At 54.9% G+C, this 13,548-nt stretch overlaps 1 protein-coding gene across 1 annotated transcript in view; it reads left to right on the top strand.

Moving 5' to 3' along the window:
* Positions 1-2,222, top strand: part of Kif26a (kinesin family member 26A) — a 34,164-nt gene extending 31,942 nt beyond the window's left edge. The window contains exons 13-16 of the mRNA XM_055593249.1: positions 683-888; positions 1,019-1,039; positions 1,327-1,474; positions 1,628-2,222. Of these exons, the coding sequence (XP_055449224.1) occupies positions 683-888; positions 1,019-1,039; positions 1,327-1,474; positions 1,628-1,809 (557 nt within the window). The 3' untranslated portion in view covers positions 1,810-2,222. The remainder of the gene's footprint in view (positions 1-682; positions 889-1,018; positions 1,040-1,326; positions 1,475-1,627) is intronic.
* Positions 2,223-13,548: the final 11,326 nt, after the last annotated feature.

The raw sequence follows: 13,548 nt of genomic DNA, 5'->3' as shown, positions 1-13,548 counted from the left end.
CAGTGCCAGTCCCCCAGTGGGCACAGCACTCCACATTGACAGGCCCAAGAGAGCCTTGACAGTGCACTTGGCTACCCCAGGCTCCAGTGAATCCTGTCCCCCCAGCAGCTGGCTTTTGCAGCCTGTGGGTTCCTCATTTAGAGCCAGCTCTGTGGGGTGCTCCTTTCTTGGTTGTTTGGGGGTGGGCATGACCTCTTCACCCTGTGTGGTCTCTGGGATAGTGTACTCATGCCAGGTGTGCATAGCCCTTGCTACCTTATAAGCAGCAGGGCGTAGACCCAGCGGTGGGCAGACCTCCAGTTTGTGAGTGCACGTGACATCAGCCGACACTGCTAAATCCTCCGGCTGTGATGTGTGTGCAGGTGCCTGACCCTCTATTGTCTGTAAGCAGTCCAGTGTGTTCCCTTCCTTGGCATCCGTTCCACCCCAGAGGCTGGTTCTTAATGCTGACAGTAGTGAGGCAGGGATTTGGGATCAAGCCAGGCACTGGGTTCTGGGCTGGGCCCTCCCTGACCGGTGTTCCAGCTGCCCAAGAGCTCCTGCCTGCGCAGCTCTGGGCCCCTCCCTGTTGACCAGAGGGGAAGGGAGGATGCGAGTTAGAGCAGTGAACGCTGCTGCTGTGTGAGCAGGCAGAGCCTGGGGTATCGCTGGCTCTGCTCACCAGCTCCTGGCCCTGTTTCAGGTCTACAGAGGCGGAGGCTGATCCCGGCCCCACTACCTGACGCTGCTGCCTTAGGCCGAAAGCCCAGTCTGCCTGGGCAGTGGGTGGACCTGCCTCCGCCCCTGGCTGGCTCTCTGAAGGAGCCTTTTGAGATCAAGGTGTATGAAATAGACGATGTGGAACGTCTGCAGCGGCGCCGTCTGCCTCCGAGGGAGGATGAAGCCAAGGTCAGGGAGGCTACCGAGCCTGGGAGGCCTGGGGTGGCAGGGAGGACCATCTGAAGGGCTCTCTGGGCCCCTGGAGAAGTGGCCAGGTAGCCCCTGACCTTATTTATTTATTTATTTTTTCTGTCCATAGCCATCCCAGGATATGGAGAAGGTAGGAACCAGCCTGGACCATCCCTGAGCTCTTGTCCCAGTGCCCTTTGCCAGCGATGGCTGACTAGAGGGATTCTTGAGGCTACCACTGTCTCCACAGACCTGGACCCAGGGTCTAGGAACTTCTGGTGTGGATACTCCCTGCAGATTCTACCCAGTTTACCTTGGGGGCTGGCCATGTGTCTGTATGGGCCCTGAAGGACAAGGAGGCCATGGCCAAAGCCAAGGTGCAGAGGCCCTAGGGAGAGAGTCCCTGCCATTTGTATCGGAACCCCCTCTTCCCAACAGGGCCCAGTGTGCGTCAGCTCCAAGCTGCGGCTAGAGCGCAGGCAGCAGCGGCTGCAGGAAGTGCAGGCAAGGCGTGAGCACCTCTGCGAGGAGCTGGCTGAGACCCAGGGCCGGCTGATGGTAGAGCCCGGGCGCTGGCTGGAGCAGTGTGAGTCCCGTCCCTCCTGCTGAACAGCGGGGCACCCAGCCCAGCCGGTGTGGTGCGGGACCCCAGAGCCTCGCTCCCTAGCCTCTCCCTTCTCTGCTGTTCTCAGACAGGAATTTCTTGCGCCTGCCTTGACCCCATCTCTTCTCTCCCCAGTTGAGGTGGACCCAGAGCTGGAGCCGGAATCAGCTGAGTATCTGGCGGCCCTGGAGCAGGCCACGGCAGCCCTGGAGCAGTGTGTTAACCTGTGCAAGGCCCACGTCATGATGGTCACCTGCTTTGACATTGGCGTTGCTGCCACCGCTGCTGTACCTGGGCCGCAAGAGGTGGATGTGTGAGGCTGAGCACAGGGCGTAGGCGGGGTATGCAGGGCAGGGGTACAAGGACCGGATGTGCGATGGAGTGAGGATGTGGAGGGGGTTGGCGGGATGAAGGCACAGGGTCTGTGCAGGACCAGGGGATCTTAGAGAGGAGACAGAGGGTGGGGTAGGGGAGGGCCAGCCAGCGGGGAGAGAGAGAGCATGGGGATGGAAAGACCGTCACCACCCAGACAGCCACGCAAGTGCCTTTAACTTTGAGTAGGCCTTTTCTCCTTTTCTAATTTGGTGCTACGGACTCAAGATAGGACTCAGACACCAGCAGACAGAGTCTCAGCCTAGGTGGCTGTGGCCACTCTGGCCAAGCTAAAGCCAGTTTGTTTGATTTTTTTTGCCTTCCTTACCACTCAGCAGTTCTGTGTAGCAGGGCAGGCCTGTCCCAGGCCAGCTTTCTTTTAGGATTGGGTTAATTTTCCTTGCCAGCAGCTTTCTCTCGGCAGTCCACATGAGTGGACACTGTAGCAGTGGTGTCCTCTGAGTGTGGACAGCTAGCCTCCAGTCCCTTCCCTTCCTTGAGGACACCAAAGGCCACACGCAAGGGCTGGGCCATGAGCACACAATGTTTTCTTCCACGGCAGGAATTCTTACCAAAACCACAAGCAAAAAAAAAAAACAAAAAACGTTGAGCTAAACCGCCGCTGACAAAGACGGGGTGTGAGTTTTTGTAAAAGTTCTGTTAGCTTCATATTTTTGTATCATTTTGCCTATAAACATAGAATTTGCAGTGGGAATTTGAAGACAAATGATCTAAGTTTTTATGGTTTTCTACAGGTATTCCTAGGTCGGGGGCTCTTGGCAGCTGTGGGGGGCAGGCTTTTTCTGGGGGGGGTCTGTGGGAGGCTGTTCTTTTCAGATGCCGACGAGGGGTGAGCCTGCCAGCCTGTGTGTGCTACACACGCAGGTTCGTGCTTTCTGACCGCTGTGTATTTTATAGGCCTCCAGACCTTTGTACAAATGTGTAGATAACATCCTTCGACTGTTTTTATTTGTGAATAAAAGATGTGTTGATTGTTCACACGGCTCTGAGTTCACTGGGTGCCCCTGAGCCCTTTACCGCCACGGATGCACTCACATCGTACAGTACAAAGAGCCGAAGAACACTGCAGGGCGTTGGAGGGGCCTGCGGAGTTTGGGGCGCTGTGCTAGCTCATTGCTCTTTCTGTGTGAGCTCCCATGAAGTTGAATAGGTGGCTAGCAGCAGCCTGGAGTTCAAAATCACCCTTCTTCTGTAATCCCCAAGACCTTCTGTGACCCTAAGATCTTGAGCCCCAAAGCTGAAGCTGCGAGATAGTCTTGTGAGCAAGGTGTGAGGGAAACAGCCGTTTGTGGAGGCTGCTAGCTCCTCCCCACTGGGTTTGCTTTTTGGAGAAATCAAAGTGGCAGAACTGCAACCCCATAAAGGCTGTGGTTTCTTTCCTTTGTTCTCGCTTTGTCTTCCAGGAGCTGAGCCCACAGCAGCCGTTGCCCAGAAGGCCCGGCTTGTGTGATAGGACAGCCTAGCCTGGATACCCTCCGTGGTCCCACACACCATGTTAGCTACTGAATTAACTCGCCTCTTCCTTTGTCCCCGTGCCCAGTCCTGTTGTAGGGTTCCACCTTGCTGCAGGCCGTGGGATGCTCTGCTTTTCTTTACTCCTGCCTCTCCCAGCCCCCACGCCTGGGATGTCCCCTTCTCTGGCCTCTGGCAGTATTTGTGGGGGCCTCTCCTTGGTGGCCCTGCTGTCAGGGGCCCCCTTGGTGGCAAGTCACACCTTGTGTGGTCTCTGCATATATATCCTAGCCTCGGTGGGGCCCTTGGGTGGGGTAGGGTCTGAGTCATCATCACACTCCCGAGTGGCACAGGGTTGGGCCCCAGTGAGCCCTGGGGGGAGGGGGCACTTGCTGAAGAAAGTCAATGAATGAACAAAGGAATGAGTCTCCTTAGAGGGCCCTGGCTGGGGCAGAAGCAGGCTCAGGGCACACACTCCACTGTTTTCAGAGTGCCTAACAGTTGTTCTAATGCACTGTCTGTTCTTTGCGGCCATTGTGGGTCAGGCAGGACTGTCCCCCTGGGCTGCCTGCTTCCTCTACTGAGCAGGTGTGAGGGGTTGGGGGTCACAGGCTAACTGGGAAGGTGCCTAGCTCCCACCAACTTACTCCATGTTTTAAGCCAACAGCACACAGAGTCTGGGAAGGATGATAATATTTTCAGCCAGCCCTGTGTCAACCAAGACATTTTGTTCTTGGGTTTGGGTGTTCCATTGCACAGGATATGTTGAATTTGGAGATAGAGGACATTCTCAGGGGAGAGGCAAGAAGCCCACTTTATGTCTTGCAACTCGGTGCCCATGTAGTATACATAGAGGTGCTAGCTGCAGAAACAGGACAGCATAGGCTCCAGGTAGGTTCCGGGTCCGCACAGAGCCCGGGAGAGGCCTCCCATGGAGCCCGGGAATGGGCTCTGCCTTCCTCCCATCATGCATGTGCCATCGGGGCTGTGCGTGGGTGGGCAGCAATTGGGACACCTCAGCCACTTTCATCTTCCCATCCCAGGAGTGGGCCAGAACCTCCACAGAGAGAGGCTTCCCCAGCCTTGATCCCCAAGCTTCTCCTTGCCAGGCACCTCTGTAGGCAAAGCCCAGTCTGCTAGTGGCCTCCTCGGTAGAGCCCACTGCCCACAGTCCAGGCTTGAGCACTGCGCCTGCTGCTCTGGACCAGGAACCCGCTGTCCTGAGACTAGCCTGGGAGCCTTGCATGGCCTTTCATCTGGGACATCAAAGCCCTCAGCCCTGTCATTAAGGGCTGGGAATCTTGTGGGGAGCAGTGTAAGTCCCACTACACCCATTTTATGGATGGGAACACAGCAGTCAACCAGAACCCAGCTCTGTAGTGGAAGATGAGCCCATGGCAGTCTGCCTCATGCCTCCTGTAATGGGACAGAGAATGGAGGCAGGGGAGAAGGGGCCATTTACAGCCCTGTTTCCATCTCTCCTCAGAGGAGGGCAGATTGAGATCCTGAAGGGAATGTTTATGAGAGCATGCAGCCCAGGAAAGCCTGCAGTAGAGCCACCATGCAGACCAGCTGTTAAGGGAAAATAGTCAGCAGGGAACTGAAGCCAGAGAGGCCAGGCCACCTGCCTGGGCCATGTCAGGGTACAGGCTTGTGGCAGCTTGGGCATCCGCTCTCACAGGCTCAGAAGCTGGGCTGGCACCCGGCCACATGCTTCCCTAAGGTGAGGTGCCCGCCTGACTCAGCCTGCAAGTTGGGACCCGTTCTGCTTGCCCTAAGCACTCTAGTCTTGGCACAGAAGGCCTGATGGGTAGGAGGGGCAAGGGGCTTCCAGGGCACAGTAGGAGACTCGGAAGAGACCAGAGCCAGACGGTCAAAGCAGGCAGGGCAGTAGCTGAGCTACGTGGCTGCAACCCTTCAAGCCCCTGAAGGGGAGAGGTGCTGTGGGTGTTAATCCCTGTGCTTGTAGGACCCCTTCTCCAAGAACTGGGTTGGGCAGGGAGGAGAAGCCTTGGGCTTACAGTGTTCTGAGCTTTCCGGAAGTGTCCCCAGCGTTAGGGGGTCTACCTCATGGTTCGGGGAAACTCCAAGGCCCTATGTCACAGCTGTATCCTTCCAGAAGGACCCTATACCCCTGAACTGGGATCAAGACATGCTTCCACTCCTGCCCTTCACCCCTCTGGCTTGGCAGCCCCACTCCTGGGCCAGGAACGCTGGGGCCAGGCCCTGGGATCTGCTCCCAGCAAACAGGAAGCTCTCAGGGAGATCTCTCCCTCCTGATACTGTGTTTAACAAGGCAGGATCCAGGCTGTTTCCACACAGGAAGCCCTGGAAGCTGGGAGGGGCTGGGAAGGCTCCTGAGCTACCAGGAGCCTGGCTTTCCTGTAGGGTGGAGGTGGGATGAAGTATGGTGGGGTCTTGGCAGGAAGCCAAAAGCTACCTGGTGGTGGCACCCCGGACTGGTGGCCTTAGAAGTTCTCACGTTACGACTGGGGACATTGAAGCCCAGGGCCTCTCAGCCCTTCAGATGAGGGCAGGACAGAGGGTTCTCCTTTCTACAGAATCTAGGGAGGCCAAGCACAGGAGCTGAGCAATGGACATCTGTTGTCTTGGGGCAGAGACCTCCAGGAAAACTTCCCTGGCTCTTCTCTCCAGGGTGTTGCCCTGCCCTGAGCAGCCCAAGGGTCCTCCTCAGGTGTCCTCCTTGCCAAGGCTCCTTTAAATGTCCTCCCACCCACCCCAACCTTTAGATGGAGTGAGATGCAGGCCTGTGATGCCAGTTACTCTTGAGGCAGAGGCAGGAGGATATCATATTCAGATCCTGCCTGGACAGAATAAGACCCGGTCTCAAAATTTAAAAAGTAAAAAAGATGGGGGCTGGAGAGATGGTTCAGAGGTTAAGAGCACTGGCTGCTCTTTCAGAGGTCCTGGGTGGGATTTCCAGAACCCATATGGCAGCTTAGTCACCTGTAATTCCACTGCTTTCTTAGGGAAGAGAGGGTTAGGGAAGGGCTCCGTGGTGGTTTTCAGTGTGTGTGGGGCCCAGGTTCAATCCCCTAGGCCTAGAGAAACAGCAGCTTGGCCCTCTTCTGCATTGCATTTGTTTCTCAATTGCCTATTTATTGTGTTTTAAATTTTTAAACTTATTTTTATGTGTATGAGTGTTTTGCCTGAACATATGTCTGTATCACCTGCTTGCTTGCCCATAGAAAGAACGACCTTGAATCCCTGATTCTCCTGCCTGCCTCTCCCGAGTACTGGACTTGCAGGTGTGCCCACCACATCTGGGTTTTATTTTTTACATTTTATTTACTTTTTAAAGATAAGCTCATTCTGGCCTTGAACTCATGAACCTCCTACCTCTGCTACCTCCACACTCGGCTAGACAGAACCACATTTAACATTAGTCTCTATCCAAGCACGATGCCGAGGATACCACAGAACCCCCGCAGCCCACATTGCTTCCCCAGTGCTCTGTCTCCATTACTGTTTACTGTAACCGATGGGCCAGGGTGTGTACGTTATGAATGCCTGTGGCATGGCCTTTGTGTCCATTGCCTCAGTTTGTCCTTGTGACTTCTGGCCCAAAATTCAGTCAAGGATAACACACTAGGGTGACAGTTCTGCAGCTCTGGGAGGGTGGAGCCTTCACATGAATAGTTGGGGACTCTGGACAGGAGGTGGGTCCCCTTGGGTCAACCCCTTGTTGACATCATTCTGGACTCACAGCTATTTATTTTCTGCTGTGGGTTCTGTCTAACCTCTCAGATCTGTAACTGAAACCCAGCTGGGTTGCCGAAGATCCTTGCAACTGGCCGGTTTTATTTCTTGGTCTCCGACTATTGCACTGGGTCCACTTCAGGTCTCCCAGAGGTCATCTCAGCTGCTTGGGCTCTGAGGCCTTGCTGGCCAACCCTACCTCAACATGCTTTTTTTTTTTGGTGGGGGTTGTTTAGGGCTGGCCAGCTGTCCCACAGCACCAGCAAGCTCCCCTACCATACCCTGAGCCATCAGGAATGATAGATCTGAGGCCATATGAGGACCTTGGGGGAAGCTAAGTTCTCAGAGGACCCAAGTGTAGGTGATAGCGGGTCTCTGTCTATTTGTCCTTCTTGTTGGGGCTCCTTGGAAAGGGGGTAGTTTCTAGGGATGAAGACCATGTGCAGAAAGCAGGACCCTTCCCCAGGCCTCTGACCAACCCTGGGATATTTGAGCACAAATGAGCCCTAGGAACTGTCTAAGCCTCGGCCGGACCATCCTTGGCTGCTGCCCAATACCAGGCTGAAGCTTCACAATGAACTCAGTGGCCCAGGGTTGGAGGAGAGATGGGTGGGAGGTGGCTGCTGGCCTCTGGGGCAGGGTGATGCCACTTTAATTACTAGTGTGGCCTGGACAGCCCAGCCTGTCCCTGAGGTGAGAGAAGGAGCGGTGACGTCCCTGAGAAACCGCGAGGCGGTTCCAGGTGAAGTCACTCGTTAGCCTCCTTCCACTGTCGTCATTGCCACCTTGGGAGTGAGTTCACACTGGATGTGCTGCCCCGGGGAAGCCAGGCCTCTTGCCAGCGGTCGGCTCGTCTATGCCACCTGCCATCAGTGGGTGTTGGCTTAGGCCATTTCCTAAAACGTCCTGTAGACGGGGCTGGCAGCAGGCCTGAGGTGGGCTGGTGGCCAGGCCATCCCCATTTCCCATCAAGGCTACCACTTGTTCTGGCCTTTCAAAGCAGGAAAGCAGCCCCTCCCCCCTGGCTTGACAACCATGGAGAAGAGGCCAGTTAGTGGAAGAAGAAAAAGTCCTAGCTCACACAGGGAACCTGCTGACAAGGCCCCTGGTGACAAGGAACACACATTGTGCTGTTGAGGACCAGGGCAGAAATTCTGAAGACATTGGGTGTGGGACTTAGGACAGCCACTAGCCTGTGGGTCCTTGGCAGCTCTCCCTACCAGGTGCCTGAATTTTCCTTCCTGTAGGAAAGGCATCTCTTGGCTGCATCCGAGTTGTCCTAGACATCACACACAGGGCTCTGTGCTTGGAATAAATCTCTCCTTTCCTCTACACCAAGGATGACAGGCTGTGTTTCTTGCTGCCTCGTGGCTGTCTCAGAGCTGGTCTGCCTGGAAGAGGCGCACAGATCCTGCTCTCACTGATTTGTGGTCCTGGCTCTCTTGGTGCCGCATCTGGACATCTTTATGAGGGGAAGGGGCCTCCTCTGATTGTGATGAGCTGGCATGAGCTACAGCTTTGCTGACTAGCCTGTCTCTCCAGCATTCTCCCCGTGTCTCTCAGAGCCGGGCCTGGGCTGGCTTATGTCTGATGCCAGGCTGAGGCAGGAAGGTACCGGCCTTTTGCATTGTCTGGGAGCTGCAGGGAGTTTTCACAGCCATCCAGCGGTCCGTGCAAGCCTGGGCTGGGCCGAATGGGTCAGCAGTGGGTGAAGTTGTCCCGGGATCATGAAGGGAACCCAGCTTTCCTGGGGCACAGGGAGAGGTTAGAAGCTAGCAGTGGCCTGCAGGAAGGCTCTCCTTCCTGAGATACCCAGCATGTTATGGAGCCAGTGCCAGCTCAGCCGCCTGGCCCCAAGCTGCTTCATCTGCTAAGCCCAGTAGTTCTGAACCTTCCTAATGATGCGGCCCTTTAATATAGTTCCTTGTGTTGTGGTGACCCCAACCATAAAATTAGTTCCATTGCACTTCATAGCTGTAATTCTGCTATCATTATGAAAGGTCATGTAAATATCTGTGTTTTCCGATGGTCTTTGGGGGTCTTGACCCACAGGCTGAGAACCTCTGCTTTAGTCTCTCTCACTGCCTGTCTATAGGAAGGGTGGGTGTAGACAGCCATTTTCTTGTGGCATGCATGGCTGCCTCCAGTCTATGCCAGCCTCTGCTATCCACTTCCCTGTACAGAGAACATGGTTTCCCAGGGAGTCCCCCCCATACCCCCGCTCCCTTCCCTCTGCATCCTTTCTAGGTCAAGGACCCTAGCTTGATTTTCAGGTGGGTAATCTTTCAGGGCTTTGGTTTTGCCAAGAAATGGTTGCAAATTTAATGAAGGGCTGAAGTGAGAGCCTCCCAGAAGGAACTGGCTGGGATTTGGTTCCTGAACCCGAGCCTGGTGGAGATAAAAGTGGAGGGTGGGCTGTGTGTTGAGCTGGCAACATTGAAGCTGATGAGCTAGGAGAGGCCACGACCTAGAGGCAGAGAGCAGCAAGCCTTGTGTGGGAGCTGGCCTTTGGGTGCACCTGTCTCCACATATTTCAGGGCTCTGCCATAGCACCTCCGGGGCTCACAGTTGGCCACACACAGCACACCAATGACTGTCCCAGGAAGAATGCATTTGCAGTCAGTCTTCATGGACCCCTGTGTGGGCTCTATGCAAATCTTAATCCTATCAGCTGCTAGCTTGGCTAGATGCCTGCAAGGAAGACCGACAAGGTCCATGGTGCCAGGGCGGTCAGGGCTTCTCCTTCAAGGTAACTTGGGCCTGCATGTACAACCTTGGTGTACCACCATCCCTCTAGGGCAGTGGTTCTCAAACTGTGGGTTATGGCCTTTTGGGGGTCACAAATCAGATATTTATATTACAGTTCACAGCAGTAGCAAAATTACAGTTATGGTGGGGAAGGTGGTCACCAAAACATGAGGAGCTGTATTAAAGGGTCACGGCGTTAGGAAGGTTTGAACCACTGCTCTAGGGGGTCTTGCCTCTAAACCACTTTGCAGATAGAGGAGACCATGCTCTTGCCAGTGGGGAGGGGACAGAGGCACAGCTTCATGTGGTCACCCTCGACAACCTGAGGGTTGCCTTTCGGAGACCTCAGCTCAGGCTAAACACGGGCTTGTGGTTTTAACGCAGAAGGGAACTTCAAGACTAGCCAGTATGAAGCAGCCTTGGGGGCTTATGAAAAAATAGAAAGGTGCTCAAGGAAAAAATGAAGTACCTCAGGAGCATGGGTGTGGGCTTCTTGGAGGAGAGACACAGCTTATTAAAAATTATTTATAAACTTGGACGTTAAGCCTGGGGTAAGAGGAAAGAGGCTCCCGGGGAAAGAACAGGACCAAGTGTGACATGGCTCCTCAAAGGAGTCACCATTGCCTTAGCATTAACTGTATCTACCATTTTGGTGGCTCTCAAGTTGCATCTAGGAGGAGTGCTAGGGAACATTTTTTCTCCTTGCTTTCTTTTTCATTAGTAAGATTATAGGGTGGCTCTGGGGGAGGCTCTGGGGAGCTCTTGGGGTGCTTTGGATGTGATTATGAACCAATAAGGTAAAACCAGGAGTCGCTAGGGTTGCACAAGGCAGTTTGGACATGGCCTTTTAGTGCAAATGGGGTTTCTGGGGAGTTCCTAGAAAATTGAGGTTTTCAGCTAGGACGGAGAGAGACTGCAGCCGTTAACTGTGGCGGAGTTCTTGCCTCTGCTCACAAGGGGCTCCAGCTGATGTCTTTGGGGAAGGCTTTCATATACCTCCCATGCTTCTGTAACATTCCTTAGCCTTTGTCCTGCCTCCCTCTCCTCACTGTCTCTGGGCCAGCCTTTCCTCAGGCTGGATCTAGGATCAGCCAATACATCTGCAGAATGCATCCCAAAAGGCTGGATCTCAGACACATCTTCAGCAACCAAGAAAATACTGTCACTCAGCGACTGGGCAGAAGCACGTGTGCTATCTGGTTCTTTCACACTCCTGTGCGATACAGGGCAGTGGTCAGACAGCTCCGTGTCTGCAGAGAAGTGATGACCGTGCCCGCCTCTCTGGTGTCTGCAGTGATGTGGGCTGTTCTGCCTTGGAGGACAGTCAGATGTAGTGCTTATCTGCCCCCAGACACTGTCCTTCCAAGGCCAAATGTGCCAGGGCTTCAGATCTCTCTTAGCAATTGTGGGCTGGCACCATAGCCCAGAAGATACAAGGGTTTAGGGGGTCAGGATAGAGCCATATCTCTGTGGGGCATGTACCTCAGTGTTCTCATGGCTCTTGAGCCATGGCTGTAAATAGTCCACTACTCTGGCTTAGTCTCTGCCAGCAATCTCCAAGAAGCACTGGGCATGAGGAGGCCAGGGACTTCCCAAGGACAGAAAGTTCCAGGCTCTGCCCTAGGCTTGGACAATGTGGGCTGACAGCACTGGCCTGAGGATATACCCCGGATCCTGGAAGCTTCTGTGGCAGATAGAGGCAGGAAATTAGTTCCCAGTCTATCCCCATTACCTAGCCTCTGCCTACTATGTCTCTCCAGCAGAGACCCACTGTGTGCTGGCAGCCAGGAAGGCAGCCCACTGTGAGCCTCAGACAGTGGAGAACAGTGTATCCCCACTGGTCTTCCTGACAAGGCCCTGGGGAATCCAGTCACCTCTCTCTGCCCTTGGAGGGACAAGTGCTTGCTGTCATGGGGCCGCTGGCATGGGGGGTAGCTGTGAGGACAGTCCCAGTAGGATAGGGATTCATCCAGTAGGTCCCGTCTCTGTCACCATTTGGATCTCAGGGTGTCCCCACAGGAAGGAGAGTGGATGGCCTGGGGCCTGGGGAGGACAGTTCTTCAGAGCTGGCAGTTGTGTGATAGGTACAGGAGGACAGCCCCAGGGACAGTAGCTCCAACTTCACCCCCTTAGAGGTGGGGTGGCCAGGGTCTTTGCCACCGTCTGGGGGTGCCTGCTTACAAGGCTCAGCTGGGCTGAGAGGTGGCCAGACGGCCTGCCTGGAAGCTCGTGCACCCATGTTTGGTCATTCCCCAACACGCTGATCTCAGGGCTCCAGGCGTCAGTCTGTGTGCTCGCTCAGAAGCTGCCAGGGGAGCAATGGCTCCCAAGGTGGCCAGGTTCATCAGTCTGTGCGCACGCACACAAGTACGCACAGGTGCACACTCGAGCACAAACGTGTTCACATAGGTAGCACAGGTGCACACACAGGTGCAGTTGGGTCTATCTGGGACCAAACTCCTACAAGCCACGTCTCTGTGTGCTCTTCTGAAATGAGCCCACATAGTGGCACTTGCCTCGTGGAGATGCCACTGACTCCCTGGGCTTGGTAAGGGGCTCAGTAGTGTCTGGTGCACAGTGAGTTTTAGTGAACCGGGCTGGATGGGGCAGCATGGATGTCACAGCCTCCTTGGCTTGTGACCTGGGCTGGCTGCTCACCCACTGTTACCGTTGGTTTTAAACGTCAACTTGCCATCCGGGAAGAGAATCTCAATTGAGCCATTTGTCTTTATCAGCTTGGTCTGTGGGCATGTCTGTGGGGGACTGTCTTGATTATTAATTGATGTATGCAGGACCAGCCCATGGTGGGCGGTACCATTTGCAGGAAAGGGGTCGTGAAGGATGCAGGCGGAATGCAGATGAGAGCCTCAGTGAGCAGCAGGCAGCAGGTCCCCGCGTTTCTTGCTCTCATGAGTGTGGACACGATGCGACGAGCTGCTTAGTCCCTGGCTTGACTTCCCCCCAGCGATGGCTGCTAGCCTGGAACTGTAAGCTGCAAAAACCTTTCTTCCTCCCCGAACTGCAGGACTTTGTCACAGCAATCTAAGTGAAACTGGAACACCCTCTCTGAACTTGCCTCCCAGTCTAGGGATTGGAAAGTGTCCGCCTACAGCAGGAAGCCTGTGTGGGCTGTGCTGTGGCTCTTCGTTGCCATTACCTTGGGCTTGAGTCAGGGTTCTCCCCTGTTTGGGCCTGGCCGCTATCAGTCAATACACCTCGTAGTCCTGAAAAGTGAGATCCAGGGCCCAGGCCTGCCCTAAGTCAGAAGGAAAGGCAGATGCCACATGCCTGGCTCTGCTCATCAGGGCCCTTTGACTCTGAGGGCCAGTCCAGTGCTCTCAGGGTCCCCGGGGACAGCTGCCTGTCTGATGTCTGTGTGAGCACTGGTGTGCATCTGGGCACATGCGTGTGAAGACAGACAGCACCAGGCTTGCCTGGAAGTTCCCTTGTTGGGTTAAGGAAGCTGGGGCATGGTCCCCTTTGGCACTCTACTGGGGTAATCATCACGACCCCAAAGTCAGGTGATGGTCAGAGGTCCTGTCCCAGGTGCCCCTAGTTATACAAGGTGGAGAGAGAAGGAATCTGGGCTAATTTATCCCTGACTCTACACTGGCCCTTGAGACTTGTCAGCACTGAGAGTCAGCCCAGTGGCCTGGCTGCATAAGTCCTTCTGTGTCCCTAGGGCAGCTCAGCCTCTGGAAGCTGGGCCAGCATCGTCTTGAGGCACTTGGAGGGGGGCAGGA

The sequence above is a fragment of the Psammomys obesus genome, unplaced genomic scaffold (genome assembly GCF_907164565.1).
Source record: "Psammomys obesus unplaced genomic scaffold, mPsaObe1.curated_primary_1811, whole genome shotgun sequence".
Classification (NCBI taxonomy): Eukaryota; Metazoa; Chordata; class Mammalia; order Rodentia; family Muridae; genus Psammomys; species Psammomys obesus.
The sequence above is the reverse complement of the archived record's forward strand: the minus strand, read 5'-3'. Positions and strand labels throughout refer to the sequence as shown.